This window comes from Echinops telfairi, unplaced genomic scaffold, assembly GCF_000313985.2.
Source record: "Echinops telfairi isolate 266 unplaced genomic scaffold, ASM31398v2 ScPeMD7_7461;HRSCAF=8499, whole genome shotgun sequence".
Taxonomy (NCBI): Eukaryota; Metazoa; Chordata; class Mammalia; order Afrosoricida; family Tenrecidae; genus Echinops; species Echinops telfairi.
Window position 1 is genome coordinate 482,792 of NW_022111361.1, and position 15,829 is coordinate 498,620.

The 15,829-nt window shown below is 36.8% G+C and overlaps 1 protein-coding gene across 1 annotated transcript in view; it reads right to left on the bottom strand.

Annotated features, from left to right (window-relative positions):
• Positions 1–15,829, bottom strand: part of YME1L1 (YME1 like 1 ATPase) — a 56,806-nt gene that overhangs the window by 23,992 nt on the left and 16,985 nt on the right. Inside the window, exons 4-9 of the mRNA XM_004716107.3 lie at positions 12,152–12,250; positions 11,138–11,247; positions 8,422–8,572; positions 7,769–7,852; positions 5,461–5,543; positions 1,487–1,577 (exon numbers count right to left, since the gene is read on the bottom strand). Coding sequence (XP_004716164.1) covers positions 1,487–1,577; positions 5,461–5,543; positions 7,769–7,852; positions 8,422–8,572; positions 11,138–11,247; positions 12,152–12,250 — 618 coding nt within the window. The remainder of the gene's footprint in view (positions 1–1,486; positions 1,578–5,460; positions 5,544–7,768; positions 7,853–8,421; positions 8,573–11,137; positions 11,248–12,151; positions 12,251–15,829) is intronic.

Below are 15,829 nucleotides of genomic sequence, written 5' to 3' on the forward strand. Positions count from 1 at the left end.
TGACAAAATAATAATTTATAAATTATCAAGGGCTCATGAGGGAGGCGGGAGCGGGGAGGGAGGGGGAAAATGAGGACCTAATGCCAGGGGCTTAAGTGGAGAGGAAATGTTTTAAGAATGATGAGGGCAATGAATGTACAAATGCGCTTTACACAATCGATGTATGTATAGAGTGTAATAAGAGTTGTATGAGCCCCTAATGAAATGATTTAAAAAAAAGAGAGGGGAAAAAAAAGATTACGAGGGGACAAAAATCAGGCTCAGAAATTGTTTAGGAAAAAACAAAGAATCAAAACCCAAGTACAATATGTCAACAGAGACTGAATCATGAACTTTCAAGGAGAAATGTTAATGTGAACTGTAAATATAATCATTTCATACTGATGTTAAATGTCCTCATTTTAATAACAAATGGCAAACAGAACAAGGAGTTTATGTAAGAAGAGAGAAGTCCTTATTAGGAAATAAACATTTCCTAACATTTTAGGGGTGAAGGGCTCTGCATTTATAACATTCTGTTTAAATATAGCAACATGCGGAAAAAGAACAAATACAACTATACACATAAACATATATACACAAATAAGAGAGGGAATGAATAATAAAGCCAAAGGAGCAAAAGATCTTTAAAAATCTGGGTAATGGTATTCAGGAGGGGGATTCTCTGTAATACTCTTTGTGGGAAACTGACAACCAACTGGGAAGAGACCGAATGCAGACAAATTACACCCATAATTTAAGGTGCCTGGGAAACAGATTCTGGTGGAGGAAGAATTTCACACTTAGGAGTTATGCATCCGTTACATTCTCCTAAGTAAATGCTATTCCCTACAATGTCCCCCTTAATAATGCCATTTTTAAGGTGCTGTTTTGCAGGCACATGGTTGCTACTATACTCTTTGAAGGTTAACTGCCATCAAAAGAAATCAGACCATCAAAGCCTAAGTACAGCCCTTCAGATAAGGATCATAGATTCTTCCCCTGGAAATGTGCTCAGGGACACCTAAGGTCAAGCCAGCTCAGAGAAGACCAAGGTTAGGCCACCACTCTAGTACCTCCTCTTGCTATTGCCTGTACCCTCCACCACCTCACTCCCTTCAGTTATGGATGTGTGTGATGTGGCTTGTATGCCGGAGATTACATTAGCTTGTGAGAGGATATATTTGCCCCTCACTCTGGTTATGGTTTCCATGGAAGAGATGAGTTCTTGCATATCTTGTCTGTTGTTCCTTGAATTTACCCTTCAATTACACAACTGCCCCTTGGACCCATTCTGCATGTGAAGGCTGGTCCCCTACAACTCTCACCACTAAAATGCTTAAAATTAAATATAAAAAGATAACAATATGTTCAAAATGAGAGCATTTAAAAAATAAACTAGCAAATTCAGAACTAAATTTCAATTGGTTAAGTACAATACAAGCTAAATTAGTAAAATATTAGATGCACTTTTAGATCAAATCATGTTGAAGAGAAGATATCTTACCTTTTGGAAGTTTACCTCCAAGCACAGTAAATTTTTGTGGATTTTTCAAGAATTCAACCACTTCCTGTAATTCTTGTTTAGCTTCCTCCACCTAAATTATTTAGATACAATTTACCCCAAAATGTCAAAGAATATGTCAGGCTGTTAAGGCTTCCTTCAAAATAATATATTTAATGTAGATTTTTAACTAACTAGGATTTTAAATATATAATTTTAAACATTCACACAGTTTTCTCCTTATTCCAAATTATGGAAAATCTCCATTTTATTCCAACCAAAAAATTGGGGAAAAACTTTTTTTTAACCACTTATATTTTCTCATGATACTCTCATTAAGTTTGTCAGTGGCAATGGATAGGAAAAAAGGATTCATCATACAAGTTTTGAATCAAGAACCCTTTCAACTCAGTCTTAAGCTACCAAGTAAATGTGGTACCTGTACTCACTATACATTCAAAATAAGAGACTAACTTGTAATAATAATTTGTGATTAATTACAAGATGATACCACCAAAATAGATTACTACTGGGTTATAGATGACTCAGTTCCTAACAAATGTCAAAGGACAGCATTTACAATAGGAAAAAGGTTAAAAAATAGAGAAACCACAATTTAATTCTTGTAATATAAGGTTTGGCAGATTTGAAATCTACAGTAAAAATAATGTCCAAGCTGACCAATAAGGATGGCAAGTGAAACAACAGTGCAGCTTTAAAAAACTTTCTATACGACAAAGAAAGTACCGATCAAAAAAAGGTAAGCTAATTTTCTGCTGTTACATATATAAATACCTGGGGAACCAGAAAGTAGGGAGAGAAAAAAAAAAAAAAGGAACAAAGAAGACCAGGGCACACATCCATTAAAAACAAGAACCCTAAGTGGCTTTACCACATTTCCAGTATGCAGGACTATAGAATCAGTGTTGCGGGATTTTTAACCCCAGTGGGGTGGAGAGTGGGTACCTGGGAGAACAACAACAATAAAAGCTAGAAATATTTTGAGACTGAAATTCCCAATTTTAAAATATTGGCTGCCAATTTAAGTTTTAAAATGATTATGCATGTTTATAATCTCTATTCCTTTCCAATGACATGGGGAAAATAATACATGTTAACTCAAGAATGCTCAATGGCCACTAATTTGCAATCTCAGATTAGACAACTTTAGTTTAAAATGGGAGAAAGTGAAATATATTGGGCAGTTTATAAAAGAAACTGTGAGAACTATGTGAAGAGGAGCTGCTAAGACATAAAAACCATTTTGCGCTAAAGAGCATTCTGAAACTCCTAAGTGGGATTCCAATTATATTTATAGAAAATTTATAAGAAATATCATAATTAAAAAAAAAAAAGAAATATCATAATTGTTAAAAGGTAAGCAGGATTTTTTGTTAGGCTTTTAATGGTCTCTGAAATTTATGATGAAATTACTTTGAAATTATGGAAAAGCTTAAAGGGTAATGGTTAAAAAGAAAGTTTTATCCACCCCTATACCTCAGAGATATACAAACATACTACTACATAAGCCCAAGTCTGGGGTAACCTAAATACCCACTGAAGAGTTAGAATAAATGTACAGTGCTATGGTACTCTTATACTGCAATATAACAGAGCCATTCAAGGAGCGCTGAACTTACATATGAGCAATTGCTAAAGAAACTTAAAACAAGTCTGCGAGAGCCAAAATACAACCTTGAGTCTCCCCCACCTGAATTTCAAGAACATCTCAAGAACAGATTTGACTGAACACTAACGACAGAAGACTTGATGAGCTGTGGGAGGACATCAAGACCATCATTCATGAAGAAAGCAAAAGGTCATTGAAAAGGAAAAAAAGAAAGAAAGGATCAAAGTGGATGTCTGAAGAGACTCAGAGACCTGATCTTAATCACAGAGTAGCTAAAACAAGTGGAAGAAATTATTAAGACAAACAGTTGAATAGAAAATTTCATAGGGCAGCTTGAAAAGAAAAAGTCAAATGCTATAATGAAAAGTGCAAAGACCTAGAGTTAGAAAACCCAAAAGGAAGAGCACGCTCAGCATATCTTAAACGGAAAGAACTCAAAAAATTCTAAGCCTCAAGATGCAATACTGAAAGATTCTACAGGCAAAATATTGAATGATGCAGCAAGCATCAAAAGAAGATGGAAGGAACACAGTCACTGTACCAAAAAGAACTAGTGGACAGTCCACCATTTCAGAAGGTAACCTATGAGCAAGAACCAATAGTGCTGAAGGAAAACGTTCAAGCTGCACTAAAAACATTAGCCAAACACAAAAGTTCCAGGAAATGATGGAATGCCAATTGAAATGTTTCAACAAACTGATGAATCACTGGAAGCACTTGTTGTCTATACCAGAAATTTGGAAGACAGCTACTTGCTCAACTGACTGAAAGAGATCAATCTGTACCGATTCCAAAGAAAAGCTACTGTGAGGACTAAGGTGCCCCTGACCCAAGCCACAGTATTCTCAATTGCCTCATATGCATGTGAAGGTTGGACACTGAATAAGGAAACCCGATAAAGAATAAAAGCATTTTAATTGTGATGCTGGTGAAGAATATTGAAAGTATAATGACTGCAAAAAGGACAAATCTATCTGTCTTAGAAGAAGAATGTCCAGAGTGCTCCTTAGAATCAGAGTTGGTGAGACTTCATCTTATAGACTTTGGACATGTCAGGAGGAGCCAATCCCTGGAGAAGAACATCATGCTTGGTAAAGTGGGGGGACAGCAAGAGAGCAGACTGCCCTCAACAAGATGGACTTACACAGTGGCTACAAGAATGGGCTCAGGCACAGGAACTGTGAGGACAGCCTGGACTGGGAAGGGTTTCACTCTGGCGCACACAGGGTGCTATGGTGGGGACCTGATGGCATCTAACAATAGCATGAAGGAGCCCTGGTAGTGCTGGCAGGTAGGTACCAGTTGCTAACTTCAAGCTTGAGGGTTTAAAACACAGAAGCCATTGCCTGACAGAAAGATGAGAGGCTGGCTGCTCTCAATACAATTCACAGTCTTGGAATCTTTGTGGAAGGTTGCTATACGTCAGAATTGACTCCAGGGCAGTGGTTTATTACAGCAACTTGCATACTCTGTAGTACAAAAGAAGGCCTCCATCACGCCAGATCTACGATTAGCTGCAACAATGGGCTCAAACAGAAGAATGAGGGTGAGGTTGGTACAGGATTTTGTTTTTTATCTCCAGCACCTAGAGAAAGTTAGGCACTCAATGGACACTAAAAAAAATACTTGTTAAAGTATTGAATTTATTAATTACAGAGAAATTTTTATCTATGAACTAGAATGAAATCACTCTTATTAAAAAACAATTATTGCTCCTCCCAATTAACGATAAATTTATAAAGGAAAAGGAAAAAATCAAATTCCTTTAAAAGGAACAAAATTCCTACACAATCATCAGAAAAGGGAAAAAAATAATTATTGTTCAATACGTTTTATATGCGGGAGTTACAAAAAAGAGGAACAGGTGTAGAGAAACACCACTTACTGAGTATGTACAATGAAACAGGCACACATATTACCTGTGAGAGTCTAAAGAATCTTGCTCATGGTCCTATGACCAATTAACTGGAAGCAAAATAGAATTTAAAACCTTAGCCGATGTCTCTGAAGTTCACATTCATTCCATTACAACTGGTTATTTCTTCACAAATCAATACCAAGGAATGACATGTGACAAACTGATCTTTCGCTACTGTTGTTTATCCTTAAATTTGAAGTTTCTAAAGCTTTTCCATGCAATTTTAACTACTCGAGTATAAGCAGAATTTTTCAGCTCATTTTTAATGCAGTTGTGGTGGTAAAATTAGGTGCCTAAGTGGATATTTGGGTCGGCTTATACTCAAGTATATATGGCATTCTAGAACTGCCTTTACAATAAAATGTTACCCCTACATATAATAATCATTAGGTAATGTTTGAAGAGTGGAAAGAAAATTTTTGGACTTACTCCTTTAACATGTTCAAATGTTACATTTTTCATTTGGACAGGATCTACTGCAGAATCAAGTCCCGTGGTTGTCCGGAATCGGACTAAAGAAAACAGAAGAAATCTTTTTATAATAGATTCACAAAATTGTAACAACTTATTCTACAAGTATAAGCAAAGTCCCCAAATTAAATGTATGAGCAACAACAACCAAAAAAAGACAGATTTTTCTGAGATGAAAGATCATACTCAAGGACTACATAATTCACATTAAACCATTTTTCATACTTTACAATTAAAATGAATATTGTTCCCATTATTCTTATAATACCTAATTGATAGAAATTTAAACATACAGTTCTCAAATACAGTGTCTAAAAGTCACTTGAGAAACATGTAAAAAAATGCAGATTCCCAGGCTACAGCTCCGAACTTCTAGAGTTTGCAGGTTTGAGTTAAGGGCCTAAAAAGCCCACTTGTAACAAGTACCCTCCATTAATTACTCAGTAAGTACAAGTGTCCTCCGATCTACAGTTGTAACATACCCAAAAAAATGGCATATGTTATAAATAATTAGATAATACATTGTTTTCATGCAACCTTCTTCATGACAGCTGGTATTAATTGTTCAGTTGATATAAGACAAGGCAGGAAAGTGAATTTTGGGAATAATGAGGGGAACAAATGTATAGATGTGCTTTATACAATTGATCTATGTATTGTGATGAATTGTATGAGCGCCAATACATTGATTTAAAAAATAAGAAAGGACAACCCAAGAACAAAAGGGAAATTTTTCTTTAAAATTTGGCATTTAAATTTTAAAATGCCATGGATAATAAATCCATTCATATAAAGGCCAGTTTAAGCTTTAAAAAAAAAAAAAAAAAAAGACAAGGCAGGAAAATTTTGAGAGTACAGTAAAATATTTGAGCTAAACTTTGAGGAACCACAACAAAGCGTTCTTAGATTTTTGCTTCTAAGGCTAAAAACTTCCAAAGGCAATTGTAAGTGAGCAATCTAAGAAATTTCTAATTTAGAGAAGCCAAAAACACAATCTTTATTATAAACTGAGAAAAAAAAAGAGTAGAAAAAGTACAACGTTAAGAAGAGTTAACATAAAAAATATGTAAAGCAAATTTATAAATTATTTCTACAATGGACATAAGTGGCTTTAGCCCATTAAGTTCTGTTTAAGGATGTATATAAAAAGTTAATGAACTCCGGGAACCCAAGAGGCAAGTGAATTTTGGGAATAATGAGGGCAACAAATGTATAGATGTGCTTTACACAATTGATCTATGTATGAGCCCCAATAAATTGATTAAAAAAAAAAAGTTAATGAACTGTGCTTTCAATGCTTTCCTTAATGATACACATGAAGAGATATGAATCAGAATTCATATTCCATGCCCTTCCACCCAGCGCATAGCATGTATTTCAGTCCCTACAATGGTTCTTTTTTGTAAAAAGGGAGATAGAAGGTGAATGTAGAAATAAAAAGCCATTTCTGGACATTAACACCATTCCAGTTTTGATACCTCCCCTCACCCCTCCAAACAAACAAACAAAAAAATCAAGGACTACACACAAGTTCGGAGATAAAGTCCTGATCCAGGACAACTGGCGTTCTTAAAGTGAACGCTGCTCCCCCTTTCTTTCATAGCATAGGAGTAAAAGACACAGGGTGAAAGCTATATGAAAATCGAACCCATGTCACTGCATCTTAGATGAATGAACTAAAAAACAAAATACAAAAACCTAAGCACTCACTAAAATTATTTTTGGTCAATATATTAATATCTTTGCATTACTTTGTACTGCTATTGCAATAATCCTCCTATAGAATTAAAATATTGTGTTATAAATGAACAGCTATCTATGACTCTGAGAGACTAACACCTACCCCAGTTGAAATAATCTTTTACTGTATTACAATTCTTGAATATCAACAAAATAATAAACTATTTTTCCAAACACCCATAAAAAGTTCAATAAAATGCTAGACTTCTCATTCATTTTCAGTGGGAAGAACTAGAATTTTTAAGCTGTCCAAAAAAACTTTTTTATGAATTCTTCAAACAATATAATTATAATCAAGTCCTCTGATGTGATAGGAGTAATCATAACAGATGGAAATGTTTCTACTTCATTAAAAAAAACATTCTCAAAGTAACCCAACTGAGAAACTTCAATTAGGAATGAAAGGACTATATCCTATAACTGATTTTTGCCCCCTCTAATTGACAGCCAGACTAACCTTAATCATAAAAAGGAAACAACTATTTCAAAATTGTAATACATTCAGTAAATAAAAAAGAGGCTTTACCAGATAAAAATGGGTTTTTCAATAGTCCATAAATGCCAAGCAGCAACAGAACAAGGAGAAACAGCCGAGTTCGTCTTAGAGAATCTGGAAGAAGTATCCAAAGTCTTACAATCAAAGGACATCATTGAAAAGAAAACATTAAGTTGTTGGTAATCATATTTTTTTGTTTTTTTTAATTATTTTATTGAGGGCTCGTACATTTCTCATCACAGTCCATCCATCCATCCATTGAGTCAAGCACCTATGCACACCTGTTGCCCTCATCAATCTCGAAACACCTGCTCTCCACTTCAGCCCTCAATATCGTTGGCTCATTTCCCCCCTCCCTCCTCCAATCATATTTCTTTATATGCAACTTTGAAACCTGGTATTCTTTTGCATAACCACCCTGGTTTCTTTTTAGCATCCTATTCTCAAAAAACTCACAAAGCCTCTAAGGATTAAGTATATCCACACATCTGTCCCTTATTTATCTCTTGAGAAAGGCAATTTGTTGGCAGACATTTTCCACACTGCTTAATTGCATACACAGTGTGGGATAATCAATGCAAAGGTAGACTGTTAAAAAATGTTATTTGTAATCATTTCGATGTCAGAGTAGAACTTCTTTGCAAATCTAACTTCCCAAAGAGGAGTATATCAAATTAACTTACCATTGGTTTTTTGTGTCAATGCTTGAGCTTTCAGAAAACCCTCTGCAAAACCAGTTTTAAATGCATCTTGGTGAGCTTCTGGGATGTTTTTGGTTTTCATGAGTTTGTCCAAACTTTCAACATCGGATCCTCTGTCCCGCAAAAGGAATCCCTAAATTCAAAGATCATTACTAATTTGTTGGCTATTTAGATAGTAACAGTTCAATAATATGGGAACTGTCCCTAAAAAATTCATTTAAGTTCTACAATCTTTCATTTTCACACTCAGTGGGGGAAAAGTAGATTAAAACTCAATAGTGAAATACAGAATCAATGACAAAAACACAACACTAGCCTCACACCTGTACCAATTAATTGATTTAAAAAAAAGTTGCTCTCTGCAAAAATATCAAAACAAAAAACATCGAAATACCTATTGACTTTAAATTCTAATAGCATTATGCTAACACTCCTATGCCCCACCCTCTTGTCCCTGCCTGATCAATTTATTAAATAAATGTTTCCGGAAAGCCATATGTAGGCTCAGTAACTGTAAAGATCGATAGGTCAAAAAAAAAAAATTAAAAGATCGATAGGTCTCTCCATGTGTTAAGTTTTCAGTCACTGGGGAGAACTATGTAAATAAGTTTTTAAAAACCATAGATAAGGATAGTGGTTGTCTGTTTACTTGTAGGAAATACCAGAGAGGTCAAACCACCCAAGGATGACCAAGGTTAGGTAGCCATTATGAATCTAGGGTCCACCCATCTTGTCACATGTGTAACCCTAGACCTTCCCATTGCTATGGGCATACCCCTAGGTCATCCCCCTCCTATTGATTGTATTGCCTATGTTGCTACCCCTCCCTATGTCATAGGCTATTGTCTGCTATCAGGGGGCTTGCGTGCCTCCCAGCATAGTAATTGTCTTTTATTGTATGAGACACCAGAGTGATCAAACTTGTTCTAGGATGAATTGTATTGCCCCTTTCTGTGATGTATGACTCTGGAATCAGATCCCCCTAAAATGATATGATGCATGGCTAGCAATAAATAATGAGGCTCCCTGGTTCTCGGGGTGGTGGCTGAGGAGGACGAGGCAGTTGCTTCTACTCTGACGGCTAAGTCCCCTCCACGAGGACCATCAAGCGGGGCTGAGGTGAACAATGCTACCATGAATTGCGTCTGACTCCCTTCATTACTTGACTCCATCCTTTAACTCTCATGCTCTCTATGACTTTATTATAATCTCTTATTATCGCTGTACAATTGCGCCTACCGAACCTGTGATGTTTTGTGGGGTTCCCTCTCCCCTTTAACCCCACAGTCCCCCAATAAAACGCTAAGAAAAAAGCATCTAGAAAAGAACAATGGCAATATCTATACAAATACGTTTGATACATTTGATCTATGGATTGTAACAAGAGTTGTAAGAGCCCCCAATAAAATGATCTTTTAATAAACAAATAAACATTAAAAAAAAAAAAAAGAACAGTTGGTGTGTTAGTCTGGGTACTTTAGAGAAACAAATCCACAGGAACTCATATGTATAAGAGAGAGTTTTATATAAAGGGCAAGTGCACATCAAGAAAACATCCCAACCCAGTGCTGCCCAAGCCCACAAGCCCAACATTATCCCATATGTCTGACCTAATCCACAAAATCCTCCTCCATCTCACAAAACATACACAGTAATGCCAACTGCAGGAGAGTGGATTGAGGTAGTAAAAGTTTATTGTGCCAACCTGGCCGATAAACACAGGTGGGGCTAATTGAAGGGTGGAGGGATAAATGGCTTGGTGAGACTTGCCTTCTAGTTCTCTGGTCTCTTGCTTTCTGATGGTTGGACCAGGGTGCAGCTGCCTTAGCCAGTTCCCTACTTCAGCTGGCAAGGCTCACTTCCTGCAAGACATCCCCCAGGGAGAAGCTGCATGGACCTAACCCGATGCAGCCCTGGGTACTGGAGCAGCTGTGTGGAGACCCCTGCCAGCGCTGAGATGCTTACACATTCACTGATTTGGCTTTCCTCTTGCAGTTGGCATCATTGTGTGTTTTGTGAGATGGAGGAGGGCTTTGTGGATTGGTGTTAGACATACGGGTTAATGGGTTATGTTGGACTTGTGAGCTTGGGCAGCACTGGGTTGGGATGTTTTCTTGATGTGCATTGCCCTTTATATAAAACTCTCTCTTATACATATGAACTTATGTGGATTTGTTTCTCTAAAGTAACCACACTAACACAGGTGAGAGTCTGGAGGTAATACTAGAGGTAAAGAGACGCCATGAGTGTTTATTACAGTAAATGAGGCTAGAAGTAGTTACAGCTCATTTATGGCAGTTGAACTGGGAATGAAGAGAAAAGAGTGATTTACGAAATATTCCCGAGGTTGAATCAATTAACAGGCTTTAGTAATCACTGGAAGTGAGGTGAGGAAAAACAGACAAAGGTATGTGATTGTCAGATTTTTGGTGAATGGCTGGATGCCTATCTTTAACATACAGAAAACACATGCAGGTGCAGTTTGGTGGGGACAGTCTGAGGGATTTTGTCCAATAAGCAAGTTAACAGGAAAATCCAATGTCTTGTTATAATACTGAGGATATTCATACTTGATGAGTACAAAATAAAGAGAAAACACATCAGCAAACAAAAAGCAGCTACTAAAGGTCCTTGTTTTAATCATTTGAAAATTACTGCTTTCTAGACTTCTTTCCCACACACCCAAAAAGTCTAGTACCTTTACAAAAGATGGTGCTACATGCTGTGTTTCTGCTAGTCTCTCAGAGGTGGACTGTAGACGCCGTGTTCGTGATTTCAAAGTCTGAAAACCCCGAGACTGTATAAAAACTGAATCAAATGATATCACTTAAATCTCATTATAAATTTGACAATGAAAACATGCCTAAGGTTAAAAACTCTTAAAAGTCATACATGTTTATCTCAATTTATAAGCTTATTTTTTGACACAGTTCTTTTACCTAACACTTACATGTTTGTTTTTTCTATCTAAAACAAACCTAAAACATTCTATGTATTTAATGATTAAAGGGGGGAAGATAAATATAGATGATTTTACAATACAATTTGGAAAAACAGTGCAGCTTAATATTACATTTTTCTTTCTTTATTATATAAACCTGCTCTGAAAATTGTACATACTTTGTTGCAATTACCTTACTTCACTTAACAATATATTATGGCCAACTTCCAAAAGAGGAAAAGTACAAGACTCAGTTTAATCACCCTTTATAGTCTCTTAATTATAAAATAGCCATAATTTATTCAGCAATGTTTATTTTTATTTTATTACTATAAATAACAGTATAGTAAACATCCTTGTACACACCCTTGAGAGTGCATGTTGACTAAATTCCTAAAGGTGAAACAGGAGATGTAAATTTTGAATTGCAAAAGGGTTGCTGCCTACCAACTTATGTTATCACACAAAATATTTGTCTTTTTATCCATGAAGTTAGCTTTGCCAACTTTGAATATATTTTTAATTTGAAGAGAAAAAAATGTGTCTTACTTAAGGTTATATTTCCCAGATTACAAATAAGAGAAATTAATATATACAGTACTTTTATTGGCACCTTTTGCAAATTGTTTCAAAGACTGGAGGTTATGTATATATACAACCCTTTAAGTAAACAGACAGTAAATCATTAACCCAATTGAAAAAGACAAATTAGAATAACCTAATGCATAAATCAGTTGTTTTGATAAGACAGGAAATATTGTTGCTTTATACCTGGTGAGTACTGAAGATGTGAATAAATATTTTGAAGAGTTCTTGAATGTTGTCTGTATAAGCAAGAGGAACGTAAAGTAGTAAATACATCTAAAAAACCTGGAGGAAAATGGAAAATATTTTAATTGCTAACAAGAAATTTTAATAGAAAAATCACAATTCAAAAATAAATGACAGAAGTCTAAATATCTTATATCTGCACAGGATAAAACTTTTTATAACACTATCTAAAGAATGGCTATTAGTACCCTAACCAAGAGCTTTTCACAGCTCTCGCCCACCCTACCTGGACAGGTAGCCATGCATATCAGAGCAATGAAGGCTGCTGATGGCAGAGGTAAGTCAGGAGAGGGAAAGGGAACAAACATGTCAAGGAGAACACAAATGCATGTCTGTTGGTAGAAAAGGGTCGGTTGGAGAAACAATCTCCAAGCAGGGAGAAAAAGTACTAAAAATATTTTTAAGGTGCATAAGCAAATGTGGCGAAGAAAACTGATGGTGTCCGGCTATCAAAAGATACAGCGCCTGGGGTCTTAAAGGCTTGAAGGTAAACAAGTGGCCATCTAGCTCAGAAGCAACGAAGATCACATGGAAGAAACATACCAGCCTGTGTAATCACCAGGTGTCAATGGGATCAGGTATCAGGCATCAAAGAACAAAAAATCATATCATTGTAAATGAGTGGGTAGAGACTGGAGACCCAAGACCCATCTGTAGGCAACTGGACACCCCCTTACAGAAGGGTCGTGGGGAGGAGACGAGCCAGTCAAGGTGCAGTGTAGCAATGATGAAACATACAACTTTCCTCTAGTTCCTAAATGCTTCCTTCCCCCACTATCATGATCCCAATTTTACCTTACAAATCTGGCTAGATCAGAGGATATACTCTGGTACAGATAGGAACTGGGAACACAGGGAATCCAGGACAGATGATCCCTTTAGGACCAGTGCTGAGAGTGGTGATACCGGGAGGGTGGAAAGGGGGAACTTATTATAAGTATCTACATATAACCTCCTCCCTGGGGTATGGACAACAGAAAAGTGGGTGAAGGGAGACATTGGACAGACATTGGACAGTGTAAGATGTGACAAAATAATAAATTATAAATTATCAAGGGTTCATAAAGGAGGGGGGAGCAGGGAGGGAGGGGGAAAAATGAGGAGCTGATGCCAGGGGCTTAAGTGAAAAGCAAATGTTTTGAGAATGTTGAGGGCAACGAATGTACAAATGTGCTTTACACAACTGCTGTATGTATGGATTGTGATAAGAGTTGTATGAGCCCCTAATAAAATGATTTTTAAAAAAGAAACGTTACAAAACAGAGCACACTGGAGAGAGTACTATAAGAAATCAAAATGATAAACCTGACTGGAATAGTTAAAACGTTGTCAGTTGATCCTCACCATATATATTGGTCCTCCATTTGGTTTTTAACATTTTGTTATTGTTTTTTCCACCTTCATATTTGGGTTTAGCTCTGATGTATTTTGTCATTGGGGGTAGCCCTCTTGAATTTTTGTTAAATGTTTTTTTGAATTGGAGAGTGTTTTGTTCTGTATATTTTAAAATGTCCTAAAATTGATTATGGTAAAGATTGTATACTTGCTTAGATGTCGGACAGGGCAAGATATGACAAAATAACAATTTATAAACTATCAAGGGCTCATGAGGGAGGGGGGAGCGGGGTGGGAGGGGAAAAATGAGGACCTAATGTCAGGGGTTTAAGTGGAGAGAAAATGTTTTGAGAATGATGTACAAATGCACTTTACACAATTGATGTGTGTATGGACTGAGATAACAGTTGTATGAACCCCTAATAAAATGTTTAAAAAAAAATCATTTTATTGGGGGCTCTTATAACATTGCATTCATCAATTATATCAAGCATGTTTGTACTATGTTGCCATCATTTCCAAAACATTTTCTTCTTGAGACCTTGGAATAAGCTCCTCGTTTTTCCCCTACCTCCCAACCTGTGAATTCTTGATCAATTATATATTATTATTATTTTGTATCTTACACTGTCTGTTGTGTTCCCTTTACTACATTTCTGTTATTCGTCCCCTTTTGGGGGGGGGGGGAATGGCGACCACTGCAGTGACGGCTATACATCCAACCTTGTGATGGGTACCTCCCTTTTTCCTCCTTCCTGACCATCCCCCTCCTCTCATATCATTGCTACGCCCACCAATGAGTGATGAAGTATAACTCTTCTTGATATGACTGAACTATTTAATTGTAAGATACATGGGTGAGGTGCCGATGAAACTTTTTTTTAAAAAACAGCTCTTCACAATACTTTACCTATCACTTGTCCATAAGGCCATCTTTTAAAAATTGATATATAAATATGACTATCAAAGAAACATTCACATCAATAGAAAGAATCCTGAAGAATGTGATAAAACCTTAGAAACCCGAGCTACAGTCATCTTTCTCTTAAAAGTTTCTACAAACCTTCATTTGGTGTGAAAAGGTTCGCTCTACAGTTATAAGCCAGAAATACAAGAGGGTACCCCCCCAAAAAAAGTAGTTTTTTTTTCAAAGCCATGTATTTAAATGTTTCCAAACAACCTGATCACCTTCAAAATACTCCCCGTTACACTTAATACAATCTGCAACTTATTCCATTTTTCATTTTCACACTCATCTGTTTGGATGGCTGACAGAACCACCCTCATTTTTCCTTTTCTCCTCTTCTGTGTTGTCAAATCGCTGTCCTTTCATGTCCCTTTTCATTCACAGAAACAAAAAGAAGTCACACAGGGCAAGGTCAGGTGAGTCAAGTGTGTAGGGCAAGAGAGGCATGCTGTTGTATGCCAAAAGCTGGCGCACTGAGATGACTGTGTGAGCAGTTGTATTGTCATGGTGGCAAAACCAGTCCCCCATCTGCCACAATCAGGTCTTTTTGTCACACATTGTTACACAATCTTTGCAGAACATCTGAATAGAAAGTTCGAATAACAGTCTGACCTGGTGGAACAAACTCTAAAATGCACTATCCCCCTCACATCAACAAATGAGTATCCTCTTGATCTTTGATTTACTTGGTAAGTTTTTTCTGGACAAGGTGCCGATGGTGTCCTCTTCTTCCACTGGTTTGATTGATGTTTGCTTTCAGGGTCCTAAGAATAGCACCACATCTTGTTACCAGGAATGACCTGGGGAAAAAAGGCTGGGTTGCTATGGAGCTGTTCTTTCAAAGCTCAGCAAAGCACATAATACTCTTTTTCCTGGTCAGAACCCGAGGCACAAATTTCACAGAGACCCTTCTTGTTTGCTAATCTTCCATTACAATTGGCTGAACCGAGCTCCAAGACAGTCCAGATAACTTCCCCAATGAAAGTTGGGGAATGATCCATCGTTGGTCTTCAAGTACAAGTGAAGACTTTTGTTGACCTTTTCATCCATTTGGGAAGTTGGCGGATGTCCAGAATGAGGTTTGCCATCGGTAGACATTTCACTTTTTGGGAAACGAGGATATCACTGTACACTTGAGTTCTTCCCATAGTGCTGTCCTTGTAAGCTATGTTCAACATCACAACAATTTCTTTGGCATTTTTTCCCTGAGCAGGAAACAAAATTTCACAAGCATGCACCATTTTCTGAGATCTGCCATCACAAAAATCTAGGTTGAAGTGAAACTGCTTCGACAAAAAAATTCACTGTGACCAGAG